The sequence below is a fragment of the Sturnira hondurensis genome, unplaced genomic scaffold (assembly GCF_014824575.4).
Source record: "Sturnira hondurensis isolate 20B ecotype Veracruz unplaced genomic scaffold, ASM1482457v3 Scaffold0007406, whole genome shotgun sequence".
Taxonomy (NCBI): Eukaryota; Metazoa; Chordata; class Mammalia; order Chiroptera; family Phyllostomidae; genus Sturnira; species Sturnira hondurensis.
In genome coordinates, this window is record NW_028080037.1 from 50,014 (window position 1) to 71,493 (window position 21,480).

Consider the following 21,480-nt stretch of genomic DNA (forward strand, 5'->3'; position numbering starts at 1 on the left):
GGCATCCCCACCGCTCAGCCCTCACCCTGCCCCCTGGGTTGAGAATCGGGCCATCGGGCATCCCTGAGGCTGGGCTCGGAGTGTGGAATGAGGCAGCTGATTTGCCTGTGGGTCTGCACTTTGGCCCTTATGAAGGACACATCACAGAAGATGAAGAGGCAGCCAAGAGCAGATACTCCTGGCTGGTGAGAACTATTCACCTCTTCCCCTGTCCTCTGGCTTCCCACATTCTTTCTGAGGCCTGGAGGGACCTCACCTCTTATGTGCTAGACATGGAGGGGACAATATGGTTAGCTCTGTGTACTGACTGGACTTCACATGGACACAGAGCTCCTATTCAAGGATCAGAAGTTAAGCAGGAGCAAAGTGGTGCAGACACAAAGGAGTGGCTCCTCCCTTGTGGGGATCCTGCTCTGATTGGACAGGTAGACTCAGGTTTGTATGTGATGAGTGAGAAAAATATGTGGTCCCAACTGGCAGGTGAATCACTGTGCAGGCTGAAAGAGCTTTGATTACACTACAGTAAAATAATTCCTCTGACTATAACCTTCCTACCAAAGAAATAAAGTCTTTAACCTCTTTTCTGAAACTCAGATTGCCCAAGGGAGAAACCGCTATGAGTATGTGGTTGGGAAGGACAGATCCTGGGCCAACTGGATGAGGTGAGGTCAACAGGTCTCTGGGTGCCAGGGGGGACACTCATGCCCCACAACTCATATATCTTTTCCTCTCATCATGCCTCCCTCAATGGTCTCCCTTAATTCTTTTTTCCCTCTTTTTCTCCATACAGTGTAATTTCATTTTAGGGGACTTTTAGGAAAAAAGTATAGCATATGTCCTCAAAATATAAAGTTCTCTGCTAGATACCATCTGGATGCTGGAAAGGTCCTTGAAGAGTCTAGATACACCAGGGACACTGGATTACACTTTAATTGATCAAATGAACATTAATTAAGCACTTACTATATTCCAGTTTAGGTGAAGAAATACATTACTTAAACAGATCATGCAACCCATGTCCTTATGAAGGACTTCTCACAGACAGACATAAAACAATTGCTTTTAGAAGCATTTAAGTATAATTTCTAAGAAGTGCACAGTGTCAAGAGGGCAGCAAACCATCTCAGCCTCACTTCTAACTAGAACTGGGTTCTGAGGCCTGCAGAGGAATGCTCATGGGCCCCTCTTTCTGAGAGGGGCTCTCTTTTATCAGGGATAACAGAATGTGAATCAACTACTATTGTTTTATTCTAACAAGACAAAAAGACATTCAATTTTCTATGGTGACCTTGGGCAGGCAAGTGAATGGTATCCTACATAAAGTGTAGGGGGGTTGGAGAAAGGCCTCTCAAGAGAAAACAGACATGGGCTGAGTACTGGATAATTAGTGAGCTAATTCAGAAGCAGAGCCCTAGATCAAACACCAGGTTCTGTGATGTGAGACAACTTGATTTAGAGTTTGGAGAAGCCAGAGATCACTGGATATTATGGCCAGTCGGGGTGGAGGGTAAGTCTAGAACTGGGTGTTAGAAAATGGTATCAGGCAGGATGAACACTGCAAGCGGGACTTGGAGGTAGGAATTCACATGACACACTGACAGACGCTCAGACACTGAACAGAAGGTTCCCCAGGGAGCATTAGGGGCAATGGGCAACACCAGAGCCTGAGGGCCTTAAGAATTAGTGAAGAGCTGGACATGGATGAAACAGGTACTGGGAACTAATCAGCATGGTTTTCTTTCCCTTCCTCTAACTCAGTCCCAGGTTTGTGAACTGTACCTGGGATGATGAAGAGCAGAACCTGGGGGCCTTTCAATACCACAGGCAGATTTTCTACCGAACCTGCCGGGTCATCAGCCGGTCTCTGAGCTGCTGGTCTGGTGCAGGGACGAGTATGGCCAGGAGCTGGGCAGCAAGTGGAAAAGACAGTTCACAGCTGGGAGAGGTGGGCACCACTGTTCTTCAAAATGGAAAGAAAAGAGAATTCTACATAGAAATATTCATGATTCAACTGTTAAGTAGAGTAAAATCCACTCTAAAGTCAGTGAAGTTTCAAATCACATGCTTCAGAAATTCACAATGTATTCATATGCCTTTGATTCTTAGGCAAAATATTTATATTTTTAGAATACTTTGTGCCCAAAATATACAACTGCTTTTAGTGCTAAAAGGCTGACAGACAAAACAGCTTTTAAGCACTAACCAGCTCTCTCACCAAGGCAGTTTTTCTGACATTTTTATAGCCGTTTCTTCTTACTTTTCCTCCATACTTCTAAATAAAACATTTCTTATAGGCATTCATTATTTTTTACAGATTTTGCCCTGGCTGGAGTAGCTCAGTGGATTGAGCGTGAGCCTGCGAACCAAAGGATCGAGGTTCGATTCCCAGTCAGGGCACATGACTGGGTTCCAGGCCAGGTTCCAGCAGGGGACACATGAGAGACAACCACACATTGATATTTCTCTCCATCTCTCCTTCCCTTAATCTTTAAAAAAAAAAGATTTGATTTATTTTTACAGAGTGGAAAAGAGGGAGAAAAACATCAGTGTTCAAGGGAAACAATCAGTTGTCTATGGCATGCTCCCAACTGGCCCACAACCCTGGCATGTGCCCTGACTGGGAATCAAATTTATAACCTTTCAGTTTGGGACAACACCCAGCCCACTGAGCCACACCATTCAGACAAGGCACATTCATTCATTATTTCAGTGAATTGTCATGTGAGATCCTAGTCTGGCACACAGGGTGGTGGGACCTGGAAATGCAGATTAACATGAAGAGAGAATCACTGCTCTTGAGGAGCTGACAGGTGAAGGAGGGGAAACCCAGGCACACAAGCTTACGTGTGCATTACACTACACAGTGGTTAGTGTTGTGGACAAAACTAATCCAGGACAAATGCCTAGGGATCAGTGTGAGGGGAGGTGTGCTGTGGCTGGTGGTCCGGGAAGGGCTCCTCAGGAGATAACATTTACAAAAATACCTGCGGGCAGAGGATCCCAGACCGAGGGAGCAGCTAGTGCAGGGAAGAAAAGAGGTGCGGTGTTGAACTGGCTGAGGGTCACTCGGGTCTCGTCTCAGCACAGAGGGTAAGAACGGAGATCAGACAGATGCTTAGCAGCCGGGAAATGCAGTGCTGATGATCCCAGTTGAGGCACTGGGGACTTTCCTGAGTGTGCAGTTATCAGCTGTAGAGTTGTGTGTTCTTCGTTCTGATTAAGCTTTGTTAATTTTTAGAAAATAAACTCCAGTGGGGAATCCCCGCATATTACTTCATCTCCAAGTGAGAGAGCATGGTGGACTGGCCAGAGAGGAACAGGAGTCAGGCGTGTAAGAAATGTGGTTGAAATATTTTGAAACAGGTCTTAGTGTATTTGAAATGGGCTAACACTAAATGAGATGAAGCATAAATATTTGGTGTAAAGCTTGAGGAAGGACCTTTCACTTTACTATTTTGGAAAACAGAAGCAATTCCTAGTTGGGGCCTGTGGTTTTCCTCTAACATGACTCAGAAGATACCTATAGATGGGAAAGGTCACTGTGCTCCATCCACACAGGGAGTGAAATGGCCTCTCATGGTCCTCAACAGTCCCTAGTCTGTGCAATATTTTAAAAAAACAGTTGATGTGAGCTTCCTGGATTCTGAAGATGCACTGCATAAAAATAAAAATAGACTGCAAGTGGACACTGTGGGAGACAGCTTTCGTTGTTACCACAATAAGATTGATTAATGGGGCAGATCTTACCAGGGGACTAATCATACGGCCCAGGCATTCTCGTCAACATCTGCTCTGATCAAACCTTTCTCTTTCAGCAGAACCAAAGCCAGAGGTTCACCCATGTCCCTCCTGCTGTCTGGCCTTCTCCAGTCAGAAATTCCTTAGCCAACACGTGAAACTCAATCATCCCTCTCAGATTCTCCAGGGAACATCTGCAAGAAAAGAGCTCCAAGCAGAGGAACCCTGCCCAGAGGATCAGAATCAACAGCACCAATGTACTAATACACACAGCTGGAATGATAAAACTGAAGGTCAAGAGGCTAAAGAAAGGTCCAAACTTTTGCTTAAAAGGATCAGTCAGGGGAGAATCTCAAGACCCTTTTTCCAACCTTCCAAAGAACAAATTAGGATCTCTACTTGGCATGAGACAATGATGGAGGAGGAGCCCTATAGTGGCCAGAAAGAGAGTCCAGAGGACACAGGCAAGTTATTTGTGAAAGTAGAAATGTCAAGAATTATAACAATCAAGTATCGAAGATGTTGGCAAGGCTTCAACAATGGGTCACATGTCAGACACCAGAGGACACACTCGGGAGAAGCCCTATGTTTGCAGGGAGTGCAGGCAATGCTTTACACAGAAGTCACATCTCATCAGACACCAGAGGACACATTCGGGAAAAGCCATATATTTGCAGGGAGTGTGGGCGAGGCTTTACCTGGAAGTCCATTCTCATCAGACACCAGAGAACGCACTCTGGGGAGAAGCCCTATGTTTGCAGGGAGTGTGGGAGAGGCTTTACATGGAAGTCGAATCTCAGCAGACACCAGAGAACACACTCAGGAGAAATCTTATGTTTGTAGGTGGGCCGAGTGAGTCATTGGCATAAAGTACCCTATCAACAGCCATAGGAAGTCTAGGCCCCCTTATTCTCCCCAAGATTGTAATTAGTACAGAAGTAACTGGTTAAACAAACCCTCCACTTTCATGACAAGAGATGAGATGGACAAACAGTTACATGAGTGATATGGGAATGTCAGCACCAATCTTCATGGGTTTTTGACGTCCTATTCCAACAAGTTTTGTCGCTATACAAATATAAACCTACATCTAGCCCTGGCTGGTGTAGCTCAGTGGATTGAGCGCGGGCCTGCCACTCAGACAATCGTGGTTTGATTCTCAGTCAGGGCACATGCCTGGGTTGCAGGCCAGTTCCCTGCAGGCCAACTCCCAGCAGGGGACGCAGGAAAGGCAACCATACATTGATGTTTCTCTCCCTCTCTCCTTCCCTTCCCCTCTAAAGATAAATAAAATCTTTTTAAAAATATATATATATAAACCTACATCCCACATCCCCCCATCACTGAAAGCAGAGAGTTGAGGAAGAGCCACAAAGAACTCACTCTCAGCCACAGAAATTCGACTCCTGCAAATGCATAAGTCTTCAGTCAATCTACTTTGGTTCCTGCCCAGGAAGAGAGAATTCCCCAGACTCCTGGGAAGTGGGGGCTTTTCTGCTAATAGGCTCCTTGCCCCTCCTCCCTTGACTTCTCTTGGCTTTTCTATTTTCTTAAAACATCTGGAGCCTCACAGGTGAACGGCAAGGAGGGATATATGCTTGTGCATAGACATGAGCCTGGCTTATGTCTGGGCACCTGTTCTTCCTCACTCCTTGCTGCCCCTTCAAGGTCAGCATTTCCTGGTGCACAGCATACAGATTCCACATCAGTCCATAGTGGGTGTGAGTCTCAGCTCTGTCTTCTCCAGCTGTGTGACCTAAGGCAAGATTCTCAACTTCTCTCTGCCTGCTTCCTAGTCTGTACAATGGAAATGGGAACTCCAGCCTTTTCGTTTGACATTCAAAGTTGAGTCAGCACAGACAATCTGGCAAGAGGATCGCTGAGATCACAAGTCCTAGTGAACAGCCTTCAGTGCCTGTCTTCCATGTCTTTAGTGCTGGACAAAGGAAGATAAGGACAGGGTAGGGATCTGTAGCCAAATTCAATATGAGCAGACCCCACTGCTTTCCCCACATAGACTCAGCTGCCCTGAGGAGGCCTGAGGTGGGTGATGTGCTTCCTTCCAGGTCACCACCCTCCCACTGACCACACCCTCAGACTCCTCAGCATAGGCAGGTGGTACTGAGTGACCTGTGAAACAAGACCCTTGGCTACTCCTGGCTGAGAACTGACGCAGGCTGGGAATAGCATCTGCCTGCACTGGTGTGTTAGGCGGGATAGATGGTGAGCCAAGGCATGGAGGACAAGGAAGACGTGTCACCCACTAACTCAGCAGTCTTGAGCCTGGTCCAAGTCTACTGCCAGATGGTCCAACATCACAAGTAACACCATGCTAACGTGTTGAAATTCTAGGTGTCATTTCCAGTATTGGGCAAAGAAAGGCTTTGAAACTATTTTAAGTCCTAGAAGATGGGAGGAAGTCCACAGCACTCAAGGTAAGGACCCATAAAACAAATTGGCTAATTGCCTCTGGCCACTGTCTGTTTTATGAGAGGGTCCCTAGTGCTGACAGAAAGAGCCCATAAGTAACTAACTGGGTAACTGCCTCAACTTTACTGTCACATCTCTATTTTATGAGATAACCAACTGAGGTCTGAAGCAGGATATGGATTCAGCTAATGACCCCCACACATACCTACATTGGGGTTGTCACATCCCCCATGGAAGCCAGCACCACTTTTACCCATCAATCAATATGTAACTTCTTCACCCCCATCCCAACTATATAAGTCCTCAGGACAAAGGGCCTGGTGTTCTTGCCACCCAAATTCTTGCCTTTCACCCCCACCTCAGCAAGACCTGTCCTCTTCCATGAGAATGTGTCACTCATAAACCCTGTTTGCACAGTAATACACTTGCTGATCTGTAAAATCCTTCACTGCATTGGCAAGAACCAAGTTTCTCCTGGGTAAACATCTACATCTGCATAGGAAGGGTGCTAAAAGCTCCCAGAGATCACACTTTTCTTGGAACCAGAGCTGAGTTCAATACACAGAGATGGTGAACAATTAGGACCCAATCATACCCTCTCCTGCATGAGGGAGACCTAAGTGTGACCCACCCTGTTCCTGCTGGGGCAGGTTCATGAAAGAGGGACACCCACCCCCATGACCTGGAACAATGACCTGTCCTCTCAGTGCCAGGCTTGTGAAGAGTGTCTACATAAACTACGTGCATTTCAGTAATAAATATCAACTATTTTCTTTCATGCCTTTTCAAAGGGACGTGTCTTTCTTGAATTTTCTTTCCTTTACCTGTTTCTCCCCCACCAGCACAGGCCAGAGAGAACACCATAAATACAATATTCTGTGGCTTTCAGCATGGGCCATGGGAGAGGGGCAGAGTCCTGGTGTAACGCTGGCACTGAAATACAGTGGGAAGGGGAACCCACAGACTGCCAGGTGATGGTCACCATGACCGACACAAGGACAGACCCTGGAGCTCTCCCAGAAGGCTTAGCGATTCAAGATGAATAGACGGGTCTGTTCCCTCTCCCTCCCTTTCAGCAGCAAACAACATTCCTAGTGTAGCTGCCAGCCTCCAAGGTGTCCCCCAAATCCACATGCTGTCACTTCTGCCCTTGTGCAGTCCCTCCTTCATACAACTGAGCTGATCTGTGTGGTGAAAATGGTGTGCGGCTCTCAAAGCTAAGTCATAAACAGGCCCTTTTGTTTCAGCCTTGCTCACATAGTTCACGCTGTCAAAGACCACCTTGTGCAGGGAGCTGGGTGTTTACACACCCCTCCCTCCCACCTGCCAGTGGCTGGCAGCCTCCATCCTTGTTTTGAGGTGGAGGCTCCAAGGAGTGAATGTAGCCTGACATCTCCTGGATTCTGTATCTCTTGCCCTTCACAGGCAGCTGAAGTCACTGTCCTGTCCCTATAACACCTGGTGGGCCTCCAAGGCCACTCCAACTGCACCTGCTGGCTTCCCAACTCCTTCACATGACACTGTGATAGACCTGGAATAGGCAGGTGAATAGTCCTTGGGCAAAAATGATACCAGTCACTGAGGGAACAAGACTGCGTGGCCACCTGCCTCCATCACACACTTGACTCTGTGACTACAGTGGCCACTGCAGCTGTGGCCAGTCCCACCTGGTTTATGTTCTGATTGCCACCCAGACAAGGGAGCTGGACAGAATGGTCAGCCACAAATACTGAACAACTCACTGCCCTCCACAGCTGGGGTCAGGCAAGCCCTTCTGAAATTTGCAGATTGGTCTTGACACCCAGACCCTGCTCTGTCTGTCCTTGGTCTGGCCCCAGGTCTGGCCCCCGTTCTAATTGCCCTGGACAGTGTCTGACAAGCCTCCGAGAGCCGCCCTTGGGAAGGTATGTCACCCACAGATGCTGTCTTCAAAGATCACACTTCGTAAAAGTTACGTAGAAAAGCTTTTATGAAAATAATTTTTAAAGCAAGAGATAGTTAATCTCATCACTCTGAGAACACTCCTGTAACATTTTGAAATTCGCACTTTAAGATTTTCTTTTGCAGACTCTCACACTTGATGGGGACATTATTGTTTCCTTCTGATAATATGTAGTTGTTGTTTTAAAAAAAAAGTGAGTTTGGGAAATACAGAAAATAAAACCACACATGATTGCATAATCCAATTAAGGCACACCAATTAACACAGCAAATTAGAGCTTTCTGTGCACACACACAGGCACACATGCACATATGATACGGAGCCCCATCTGACTTCCTTGGCAGCCTCTTTCCCTTCCAAATACCGTGAACACCTTCCTTCTGTTTCCACAGTTACACTGGGTCTCACACCCCTGGGTTGAGGTTGCACTAACCCCCCTATTGGACAAGAATGGTGTTTCCAGGGGAATCTGTATAGCACATGTCAGGCTAGTTCTGGTACAGATGTGAATGTGCAGTGTGTGCAGTGCATTCAGGGCCCAGTGTCCTGCATTTAAGGGGAAAGCACACTCCACCTTCAGGCCTCACAGGATGTCAGTGTCCTCCTCTCATCCTTCTTCTCCTGAGGAAGGTGTTTCAAAATCCTTGAGGCCCTGGTGGGGGTGGGGGCACTGCTTTCTGGGGAGCAGAGGAGAAACACGAGGCTGAGTGGTGGCTCTCAGGCAGGACCATGGGCACTGTCCTCTGTGTCCTGGCCTGCTTCTCTTTGGTTTTGCAGCTTTTTGCTCAGGCAATGCCTTCTAATGAGGGCCCCCAAATGCCTCAGACGCTGTGGTTGGTTATGGAAGGTCAGAACACAGCAAACCCAAGCCCTCCCCACAGGTCAGTGTGGTGCTGATAGCTGCTGGGCTTGCTAGACAGTTGGCTTGTGCTGTGGTCTCTCTCTCTCCTGTTGTCCTTTTAGGAAGCTCTCTCTGGGCACCAGATGGACGTACTGATCTTCCCTGATGCCCGCCCTGGTCTCAAGATGCAAGGAGAGACTGGGCTGTCCCTCCCATCTACTTCCCAGAGAATGACTGAGGCCAATTCCCAAAAACATGGGTCAGAAATGACAAAGGGAAAACTCTAGTCTCATTCCGGGAGCCCCACTGAGGGGAGTCAGATCTGATTGGGATTGTTCTTTGCAGGTTCTGTTCCTGTGTCATCTTCAGATCAAATCAAACAAGGACGAAAACGACCGGGTTTCCTCCAGCATCATTGGCCCAGGTGCTGACCCACATCTTTTCTTTTTCTTTATCCTCACCCAAGGACATTTTTCTTTGTTATTGCTTTTAGAGAGAGGGGAGGGGGAGGGAGAGAAACATCGATGCAATGATTGGTTGCCTCCAATACCCATCCTGACCAGGGATCGAACCCTCTCAACCTTTAAGTTACGGGACGATGCTACAACCAACTGAGCATCTGACCAAGGCTGACAAACCCTTTTTTGGTGTTTGTTATAAGAAGGGAAAGTCAGTGGCTGCAGGTGATGACATTCCTGGATGGGGAGAAGCAGTCCATGTGGCTCTGAGTATCTCCTATGTGGCTTCCGGGGTTTCTAGAACCAGGGGCAATGACCTCACTTTCTAAACACCTCAAGACAGCCACTTGTCTTGTGAAGTCATTCATGACACATTTATAAGCCCCTTTCACATTCCAGGGGCTGCACATGAAGGTTAAGAGAATGGAGGTGGGCAGGGCTGGGTGCAGATCTGAGCTGTGAGCTTTTGGACAAGCTCTGGGCCTCGCTGGGCGGGAAGGTTACATGGCAGGCCAGCCTCTGAGCTCAGAGTAGACAGCAGCAGCTGAAAAGTAAACAAAACTGAAAATTTCACATGAAAGGTCATTCTGAGGGACTGATCTCCAGTCCCCCTCGCCTGCCAGTGGCAGCCACTGCTACTTTCTCCCTCTTTTCCTTCCTTTTCTTTCTTGGTGGCTTTGTCTCCACAGCAAACCCCTGCTCACCAGCCAGCACCAACCATCTTCTGATGACCCCATGAGGGAAACAGACACCTCAGGTCTATTCATGGACCAAACTCCAAAGTCTTGGTTTAAGAGACAAGGACTCACTCCCCCCACCCAGCTCTTCCCTCTGGCTTGTGAGGCCAGTGTCCAGACAGGACGCCCCTGACATTGTCAGGGAAAGAGGGGTGAGTGTCTGGGAGCAGTGGCACAGGTGGAGGGATCAGACCTGAGAAGGCCACATGCCCTTCCCTCAGGTCACTGATAGTTTCATCTTAATGAGGGACAATGTTCCCACAGTTACAGCAGTGTCAGGAAAAGCCCCAAATCTTTCCAAAGGAGTGAACAAACAACCATGAAATTGCTGCAGTGATGCAGTGGACTACACGGCTGTGTCACTTCACAGGCAGTACTACCGTCTGCACAGTGAGGGGACTGAAACAGGAGCACGTTGCACTATAGTCTGCTGTGCTACTTTTGTTGCCATGCTAGTTGTCAGCTGATGGGGTATCAACTCTTCTCCATGATTCCCTGCAGGCGCCACCAGCATGCAAGTCACAGCAATGGACAGAACCGTTGACGAGAACACCTATGACGCAGCCACGGCTCACACCACGGTGCCTCAGCACAGCAGGCTCACCATCAGCCAGCACACGGGCATCGTGGCTGTGCTCACTTCAGGGCTTGACTGACAGAGTGGGGGGCAGGAGGGCCCACTGTATGGTGTGGTCCATGTATATTTATTTGTCCCAGCTGGTGGGCACAGAAACCTGCCAATCAGAGCAGACACCAGCCAATCAGAACAGACTCGTAACTAGAACATGCGCCAACCAGTCAGAAGGGGCACCTGCTGCAGACTGGGTCCTGCTGGTGCCCACAGGCTGACTCTGAGCCCTGAGCACAGTAAGCCCTAAGGAATCACCAGAGTACATCAGAAATGTGCTCACAAGACTGCACTGTACATAGCACGATGAAATGGCCTCTCTCAAAATTAGACCACATTCTCTGCTGAAAATAGAAAACACTCCCAGCATCACCCGCCACCATGAGAGTGGAACACATAACTGAAGGGGTCCCAGAACCCACTATCTGGTGCTGGGACTGGGAATATATGGATCAGATCCCAGTCCAGGTAAAGTCTCCTCAGGTCAGTTCTGGGAGGGGATGGTCTGAAACCACCAAACTCTGCTTCTTTGTGGAGTGGGCAGCCAAGGCACAAGCTGAGCTGCCTGTCACCTCACAGGGCCCAACCCAGAAGCTGGTGTTTCACTGGATGATGGTCCTTCTAGGTGGGTGCCTCAGGGGCTCCTCATCTGCTCCCAGGGTGGCACTGGGTGGACCAGCCAAACCTGCCTCTGATCCCCAGGGTGGAGCACTGCGTGTTTGTCTGCAGAGTGTGCCCGTGTACAGCCCTAGGGTTCAAGGTGACGACCTCCAAGGTGACGAGTTAAGTTCCACAGTGACAGCTGGATTCACACTCACTGACACCAACGGCCACCCTCCCATCTCCAGCCTGACCATGTCCAGCAGAAGCCAGTGCATGTCATATGAACTGTGTCCACTGGGGCGTCATGCATCACTGTGTTGGGCCGCAGTGTCACCTAGGCCTGTGGTCCTCAGCCAGGTGGCTCGTTAGAACCCTCTGGGCCTTTCGGGGACACACTGCCCAACCCTCTGTCCCAGGGCAAGGGCAGCCAACTCTGGCCTAGGCAGTGACTCGAATGGGAAGACAAGGGCAGCAGGCAGAGTCCATGACAAAGTCTGGATGCAGTTGCTCTGGGGTCAGGAGAGGNTGCTTCTTTGTGGAGTGGGCAGCCAAGGCACAAGCTGAGCTGCCTGTCACCTCACAGGGCCCAACCCAGAAGCTGGTGTTTTACTGGATGATGGTCCTTCTAGGTGGGTGCCTCAGGTGCGCTCCTCATCTGCTCCCAGGGTGGCACTGGGTGGACCAGCCAAACCTGCCTCTGATCCCCAGGGTAGAGCACTGCGTGTTTGTCTGCAGAGTGTGCCCGTGTACAGCCCTAGGGTTCAAGGTGACGACCTCAAAGGTGACGAGTTAAGTTCCACAGTGACAGCTGGATTCACACTCACTGACACCAACAGCCACCCTCCCATCTCCAGCCTGACCATGTCCAGCAGAAGCCAGTGCATGTCCTATGAACTGTGTCCACTGGGGCGTCATGCATCACTTTGTTGGGCCGCAGTGTCACCTAGGCCTGTGGTCCTCAGCCAGGTGGCTCGTTAGAACCCTCTGGGCCTTTCGGGGACACACTGCCCAACCCTCTGTCCCAGGGCAAGGGCAGCCAACTCTGGCCTAGGCAGTGACTCGAATGGGAAGACAAGGGCAGCAGGCAGAGTCCATGACAAAGTCTGGATGCAGTTGCTCTGGGGTCAGGAGAGGGGCTCTGACTCCAACCACAAATTCCCATCACAGTGGTGTCGGGGATGGGCACAGGCATCCTTCCTGTGACAGTCCAGCTGCCATGATGCACGGGCCTCCCTGTGGTCGGTGCTTGTCCAGACAGCAGCCAGGCCAGCCAAGTTCTCGAGTCTCTCTCAGGGCCTTGGCCGACCAAGAAGAACTGTCAGCTCCAGGTTACTGAGCAGCGTGTGCTGCGTTTTACCTGCATGGTCTTAAATCTGTGAGGCAGAAACACCTTCAGCTACATGCCCGGAAATGTCAGCAAGATGGTTCAGGAGCACAACTGGCCTGTGGCTCCGTCACACAGGCCAGGCCCAGAGGCCCGGCTGCCACAGCCCAGCAACAATACCAGGAACACAGCTTCACCCGTCTTTCTGCTCTGTCTTCCTGGGCCTGCGTTTTGTCCTCCTGGCAGCGAGGGGCTCCTGCACTTCCAGCATCACACTCGTCCAGTCCCAGGAATAGGGAGGGAGGGGGTGGAAGCCAGGTGCTTTGAACTGCAAGGCCACTACTGCTGGACTTGTTACAGGTGAGGAGCCCTCCCCTCTCTGGAGGAAGCCACTGTTTGTGTCCTGTCATCCCAAGACAGAGATGCCAGGACACACACAGAGAACGGCAGGAGTTTGTGCCCTTCTTCCCAGTGATGGAAATGTGAAGGCACGTCCGGACACTACTGTCCCATCTAAATGGTCCTGAGCAGTAAACCCAGCTCTGCCCCCGAGGTGACGGATGATGTCGGGGTCTCACCTGGGGCTGCCGGGCACTCCAGCTGGACTCTACTCAAGATTGCACAGGCCTGGATCAGGACGGAGAAATGTGCTCCCCTCAAAAACACAGTCAGAGGGGCTGAGACAGAGAGGTGGGGGGTTGGGGGGGGGACTGGCAGCAGGAGACACTCCAGGCCTGCAGGGCTGAGGGCCACAGGCAAGGCCTGAGGGTCTGCAGTCTTGGCACAGCCTCTCACAGCCGCTGCTGCCTCCTCCTCCTGCCAGGGGTGCACCTGGGATCAGGGCTGAGAGGTGTTTGGCCCCTGCTTGCAGGATCAGTGCTCCTTGTCTGACTGGACTCTGGGTCTTGGGGTGGGATGAAGCTGACTATCAGCTAGGAGCCTGTGGGGAGCCACCCAGCCCCTGACCCCCGGTTCCCAGCCCTGCCTCTGCCAAGGCCCCTGACTGTGGTTTGTCTCTGTGCAGCATCTCACTTGGGTGTCTGGTATTTTGCGGTTTCTTTTTTCTTTGTAAGTGTCACTTGTATAACTCTAAATGCCCAAGGTTATAATTTTGAACTAGAAAGAGGAAAAATAAAATAACACAAATTCAAAAAAATTAACCATATTGTGCTATAAAGCAAGTTCCAACAAATTTTAACTCACTGAAATTATAGAGGGTATGTTACTTGCTCTCATTGCTAATAATCTAGAAATCAGGTACAGGCGGTAACTAGAAACTCCTTTTATACAGATGTTATAAAATATACTTCTGCCCTGGCTGGTGTAGCTCAGTGGATTGAGCGCANGGTGAGTGTCTGGGAGCAGTGGCACAGGTGGAGGGATCAGACCTGAGAAGGCCACATGCCCTTCCCTCAGGTCACTGATAGTTTCATCTTAATGAGGGACAATGTTCCCACAGTTACAGCAGTGTCAGGAAAAGCCCCAAATCTTTCCAAAGGAGTGAACAAACAACCATGAAATTGCTGCAGTGATGCAGTGGACTACACGGCTGTGTCACTTCACAGGCAGTACTACCGTCTGCACAGTGAGGGGACTGAAACAGGAGCACGTTGCCCTATAGACTGCTGCGCTACTTTCATTGCCATGCTGGTTGTCAGCTGTTGGGATTTCAACTCCTCTCCCCAATTCCCTGCAGGCACCACTAGGATGCAAGTCACAGCAATGGACACAGCTGACGACGAGAACACCCACAATGCAGCCATGGCTCACACCACGGTGCCTCAGCACAGCACACTCACCACCAACCAGCACACGGGCATCGTGGCTGTGCTCACTTCAGGGTAAGACCGACAGGGTCGGGGGCAGAAGGGGCCACTGGATTGGGTGTGGTCCTTGTATATTTGTCCCAGCAGGTGGGCACAGACACTGGCCAATCAGAGCAGACACCGGACAATCAGAACAGAGTCTTAATTAGAATATGCGCCAACCAGTCAGAAGGGGCACCTGCTGCAGACTGTGTCCTGCTGGTGCCCACAGGCTGACTCTGAGCCCTGAGCACAGTAAGCCCTAAGGAATCACCAGAGTACATCAGAAATGTGCTCACAAGACTGCCCTGAACGTAGCAGGATGAAACGGCCTCTCTCAAAATTAGACCACATTCTCTGCTGAACATAGAAAGCACTCCCAGCATCACCCGCCACCATGAGAGTGGAACACATAACTGAAGGGGTCCCAGAACCACTATCTGGTACTGGGACTGGGAATATATGGATCAGATCCCAGTCCAGGTAAAGTCTCCTCAGGTCAGTTCTGGGAGGGGAACTGAAATCACCAAACGTTGCCTCTTTGTGGAGCAGGGGGGCAGAAGCAGAAGCTGAGCTGCCTGTCAGCCTTGCTTTGAATGCCTCACAGGACCCGACCCAGAAGCTGGTCATTTAACAGAGAGGATGCTCCTTCTAGGTGGGTGCCTCAGGGGCTCCTCATCTGCTCTCTGGGTGGCACTGGGTGGATGAGCCAAACCCGCCTCTGATGCCCAGGGTGGAGCACTGGGTGTCTGTCTGCAGAGGGTGCCCGTGTACAGCTCTAGGGTTCAAGATGACGACCTCCAAGGTGATGAGTCAAGTTCCACAGTGACAGATGGACTCACACTCACTGATGCCGACAGCCACCCTCCCATCTCCAGCCTGACCACAAATTCCCATCACAGTGGTGTCACAGATGGGCACAGGCATCCTTCCTGTGGCGGTCCAGCTGCCATGACACTCGGGCCTCCCTGTGGTCGGTGCTTGTCTAGACAGCAGCCAGACCAGCCAAGTTCTCAGGGTCTTGGCTGACCAGGAAAAACTGTCAGTTCCAGGTTACTGAGCAGCGTGTGCTGCGTTTTACCTGCATGGCCTCAAATCTGTGAGGCAGAAACGCCTTCAGCCACAAGCCCGGAAATGTCAGCAAAATGGTTCAACAGCACCACTGGCCTGTGGCTCCGTCACACAGTCCAGGCCCAGAGGCCAGGCTGCCAGGCAGCCCGGCAGCAGCACCAGGCACACGGCTTCAAAAATATTTCTGCTCTGTCTTCCTGGGCCTGTGTTTTGTCCTCCTGGCAGCGAGGGGCTCCTGCACTTCCAGCATCACACTCGTCCAGTCCCAGAGACCAGGAGGGAAGGGGGCGGGAGTCAGTTCCTTTGAACTGGGAGGCCACTCCTGCTGGGCTTGTTACAGTTGGTAAGCCCTCCCCTCTCTGGAGGAAGCCACCGTTTGTGTCCTGTGATCCCAAGACAGAGATGCCAGGACACAGACAGAGAACAGGAGGGGTTTGTGCCCTTATTCCCAGTGACGGAAATGCAAAGGCATGTCTGGACACTACTTTCTCATCTATATGATACTCAGCAATAAACCCAGCTCTGCCCCCAAGGTGATGGATGGATGTTGGGGTCTCACCTGGGGCTGCTGGACACTCCAGCTAGACTCTCCTTAAGATTGCACAGGCCTGACTCAGGACTGAAAATTTTCAGTTTCCCTGGAAAACACAGTCAGAGGGGCTGTGACAGGAAGGTGGTGGTGGGGCGGGGACTGGCAGCAGGAGACACTCCAGGCCTGACTTCTGGCTCAGCTCACAGCCCTGCAGGGCTGAGGGCCACAGTCAGGGCCTGAGGGTCTGCAGTCTTGACTGGTGCTGACTCCTCCTCCTGCCAGCATTACACCTGGGTTCAGGGATGCAACTGGACTCTGGGTCTTGGGATATGATAAAGCTGACCGTCAGCTAGGAGCCTGTGAGGAGCCACCCAGCCCTTGACCCCTGGCTCCCAGCCCTGCCTCTGCCAATGCCCCTGACTGTGGTTTGAATCTGCCAAGCATCTCACTTGGGTATCTTGGTATTTGGGTTTTTTTTTCCTTTGTAAGTATCATTTGCATAACTCTAAATGCCCATAGTTATAGCTTAGGACTGGAAAGAGCAAAAGTAAAATAACACAAATAAAAAAAATTAACCATATTGTGCTATAAGCAAGTTCCAACAAATGTCCATTGAATGAAATTATATAAGGTATATTACTTGCTCTCATTGCTAATAATCTGGAAATCAGGTACAGACAGTAACTAGAAACTCCTTTTATCTCGATGTTATAAAGTACACTTCTAAATAACCCCCAAAACAAATCACAATTGGAGTTAGAAATAACTTAAACTGAGTGATGATAAAAAATACTGCGTACCAAAGCCAGATCATTCAGGTTCCACAAACAGTCAAGGTCAGAGGTTCTCAAGCACAAGTGATTTTGTCCCCAGGGGGACATTAGGTAAAGCAGGGACATATTTCAGATTGACACGAGGGCAAGGTGAGGGAGGATGTTACTGACCAGCAGTGAGTAGAGGTAATGGATGCTAATGAGCACCTGCAATGTAGAAAAGTCCTCCAGGAGTAAGAATTATTGGCCCAAAAGGCCCTCAGTACTGTTACCAGGAAGACCCAAGTTAGGGGAGTTAGGGGATTCCCCTCCTTGGCTCCTGTCCTGCTCGAAAGCATGGATTCAGACAAGGGACAAGCACAGTGAAAGTCAGGTAGCAGGTTTATGTGTGAAATGCACTTGACAGGAACTTGCAAGCCTGCATGGAGCTAGTCTGAGTGCCCTGCCTCCTGGGGTTTCAGGGCTTTCATGCTTGCAGCAAGCCTCCAGGCTTCCTCTCTCAGCCCTTCTCCCAACCTTGGGATTAACATACAGTTTCAAAGACTTCCTTTCCCACAAAGAGAAAACAGTACTCAGAATTTCAAAAGCTCCCCTCCAGCTGCTGGTCTGTCTTCTGATCTCTGAAAATCTTACCTGACCTGGCTCAGGACTGCTGAATTACTGGGTGGGAGGTGTCCCCCTTCACCTCCCTGCCTTGGTTTGCTGTCTATCCTGCTTAGCAGTGCTGAGAATGAGGAGCCCTGCTCTGAGAGTGAATTCCTTCTCTGCGTGGGACTCAATGAAGAGTCCAGGAGAATGGAAACTGCACGCACTTTGCTCCCTAGATCTGAAACAATGCCTCTCTCTTTGCACAAACAGCATACAGACTGAGACCCAAAGAACAACAACAAAGCTCGCCATCTTGCAGAGATTGGCGAGTGTCCTACGCTGAGAAGACACCCACATAAAGTCAGGAGGCAAAAAGGTCTGACACCTTAGGAGATGGAACCACACTATGATATGCACAGCGCACATCTGAGGGTCACTGCTTCTTCTCATTGCCCATACATCACTCTCCAACAGCTGTTCTACAATGTAACTAGAATCAATAATCTGAGTCTTTTAGTTCCCAGAATTCACCATCTAAAATATCCTGTTTGAAAATGTGGACATTTGCCCTATTTTAAGTTCCTTAGATTACCTACAAGGGGCACAATTTCATTTACAAGATACTTGTGAATTCTAGACCACCATACATCTAGGCCCTAACTCACTTGAAATGCTAAGAATGCTGTTACTACTTTATTTAATCAATAATGAACTTATAACTAGCAAAAATAATTTTTCTACCTATTCACATTGTCTTATTTCTTCAGGTTTTCTTCCAAACTTTAGCTATTTTTAAGTTATATATAACTAAAATAATGTGATTATTACTATTATTATTATTATTACTTACCTTGAAACTCATTAGAATCAACTTTTACATTACTAAAAATAATAGAATTAAGTAATGTGTGGGAGAAATTACATGCATAATTAAATATTCTTTTCATACAAAAGAGTAAGTTAAAGATACAATTTTTAAAAACACCCAATAGCAACAAAACTGGTAAAACACCTGGGAATAAACTTAACAAGAATGTGCAAGATCAGTGTGAACCAATTCATAACATGCTACCCAATAAGAGACACCTGACCAACACTGACTGGGGTAACTCAGTGGCCTGGGTGCTGTGCCGCAGACCTGAAGCTCACTGGTTTGATTTCCAGTTGGGGCACATGCCTGGGCTGAGGGTTAGCTCCTTGCTTGAGGGTGTGTAAGATGGAACCAATCGATGTTTCTCTCTCTGTCTCTCTTTCCAGCTCCCATCTTCTCTCTCTAAAAATAAATGAAATCTGCCCTAGCTGGTGTAGCTCAGTGGATTGAGCCTGGGCTGCAAACCAAAGGGGTGCTGGTTCGATTCCCAGTCAGGGCACATGCCTAGGCTGCTGGCCAGGTCCCCAGTGGGGGCCACGAGAGTGGCAACTACACATTGATGTTTCTATCCCTTCCTCTCTCTCTAAAAATAAATAAATAAAATTAAAAATAAATTTAAAAAATAAATAAAGATAAATAAAATCTTTTTTTCCAAAAAGACACTTAAACAACAGGAAAGTAACAGCATGTTCTTGGATAGAAAAATATATAATGATCTCCATTTCCCACAGTTACCTATAAATGTAATATTGTTATCAAACAGGGGTCCAAGGGGGGGCAATATTTGTCCCACCCAGGGATGCCAAAGAAACTGTTACAGAACAGATACACCGGGGCGGACTCCAGAGGGTGGTATACTAATACCATCTGGACCCCCTACTGGGCCCTGTCGCCAATTGGAAAGACATCTCTCAGTGCCAGAGATTTGTGAAAAGGAAAGGAAATGTTTATTTAATGCTATTCAGACCTAACATCTTCATTAAAATATCAAAGTCCTTTAGGGTATACACCTACACACACACACACACACACACACACACACACACACACAGTGCTTCCTTCTCTCCCTGCCCTAACTCCGGTTACTGTAACTCAGGAAAAGGAGCACACGTCCATCTTTCAGGCCACTGGTACCATCAGCTGTGTCACTGTCCAGGCAGGATCTCCAATTAATCCAAAGTCATGCGGCACCTTCTCATGGTCCACTGGCAAGAGTTCTTTGTACCCATTTTTCCAGGCAAAGTCTCTCCTGCTTTCCAGGCCACACGGCCAAAGGGAGCACCCTAAAGCTGTGTGGGCCTCTTCTACCAAAGCTGCAGGGGTCTGCGCTCCACCAAAAGCGTGTGGCTTTCTTCTTCACCTGGCCACAGGGGTCCCCACTCTGGCAAAACCGCGTGGCTCCCCCTGCCACCTGGGCAAGAGGGGGTCCTCACTCTGCCAAAACTGTGTGCTTCTCCCCCTCTCCTGGGCAGGTGTGGCCCCATGTCCTAGAGCCAATCTTCTCCAAGCTCCCACGCAGGCGCAGGCGCAGGTGCTGTAACTCGGGGGACCTGTCGCTCAGTTACATCTTGGGGGGAAGTGACTTCATCCCCCTGGCTCCAAGCCTGGCCACAGCCATTTAACATATCCAAGTGACCCGCCAAAGGCTATAGATATGTTAAATGATCATGCCATGGATTAGCCGCAAGGCTGTGGTGGTACAAAACAGCCCTGCATGTTCCTGCTCCGTGTGTCCCTTCCCCCAACTCACACCTGTGGGTGTGAGGACATCGTATGTGCCTCTCCAATATCCCTGTGCACCTTGAGTTCGGGACACCATTCCAAATCCCTTTTTGCCCCCCCCCCTTGGCTGCATCCTGTATCAATATGATCTAGATGAAAATATCAGCAAAAGAATGTTTAATCCTCACCTGAGGACATGCTTATTGATTTCAGAGAAGGGAAGGGAGGAAGAAAGAGGGAGAGAAACATTGCTATGAGAAATATCAAAGGGTTGCCTCTTGTGTTTGTCCCCACTGGGGACCGAACCCACAACCTAGGCATGTGCCCTGACTAGAGCTTGAACTATGCCCTTTTGGTTTATGGGAGGAACTTGGTTCTCCTTGTCGATGCAATAAAGAATTACAGATCAGCCAGTCTATTAGTGAGCAAGCAGGGTTTATTAGTGATACGTTCTCATGGAAGAGAATGGGCCTTGCCAAGGTGGGAGTGAGAGGCATAGATTCCGGGCAGGGCAAGGTAAAGGCAGCAACGGGCAAGGGCAAGGGTGGCAAGAGCCTCAGGTCCTTGGTCCCGAGGACTTATATACTTGACAGGATGGGGGTGAAGAACTTGCATATTGATTGGTGAGTAAAGGTGGTGCCAGCTTGCATGGGGGACGTGACTACCCAAATGTGGGTATGTGGGGGGTCTGTTAGCCTGAATCCTTATCTCACTCCAGACCCCATTTTTTCCTTTGGTGGTAAAACAGAAACCTGACAGGAGGCAGTTAAAGTTGGGGCAGTCGCCCAAAGTTATTTACAGTCTCTTTTGGTAAACATTAGGGAATCCCTAATAAAATAGACAATAACCAGAGGTAAGCAATTAACCAAAGTCGTTTTGTGGGCTTTTTCTTTGGGCCCTATGAACCCCTCCCACCTACCAACCAGACCATGGAATGAACACACAGTTTCGAAGGCTTTCTTTCCCAGACAGTGGAAACAATACATAGAATTTCAAGGGTTCCCTCCTCCCATGCTGCCATGGTGTTTTTTGTGATGTTCCGAACACCTGGCACTATTATCAGATCTCAGATCGGTCTCAGGACGGCTGAGTCAGTGGGTGAGACATGTCTCCCTCCTCCTCCTTGTCTGGGTTTGCTCTCTATCCTACCTAACAGGACAAAGCTCCAACCAACTGAGCCACATTGGCCAGGGCTCAGCAAAATTTTTTAAAGTAAAACAACCTCAGTTTAAGTTTACCTGTTAAAATAAGGAAGAATTAAAATGTATCATATTATGAAGCTACAGTAAGTACAACAGTGGATTAATATCTTATGAATAGACAGATGGATGGAAAAGAATACAGGGTCCATTAATACATACAGGTCCACATAGAAATTGTGTTTTGTTTTGTTTAGTTTTTTAAATTTATTGATTTA

The 21,480-nt window shown here is 49.1% G+C and overlaps 1 protein-coding gene across 1 annotated transcript in view; it reads left to right on the forward strand.

The window, feature by feature from the left end:
* Window positions 1-5,849, forward strand: part of LOC118991324 (histone-lysine N-methyltransferase PRDM9-like) — a 49,256-nt gene extending 43,407 nt beyond the window's left edge. The window contains exons 10-11 of the mRNA XM_037052593.1: window positions 3,816-4,288; window positions 5,805-5,849. Of these exons, the coding sequence (XP_036908488.1) occupies window positions 3,816-4,288; window positions 5,805-5,849 (518 nt within the window). The remainder of the gene's footprint in view (window positions 1-3,815; window positions 4,289-5,804) is intronic.
* The last annotated feature ends 15,631 nt before the right edge of the window (window positions 5,850-21,480 follow it).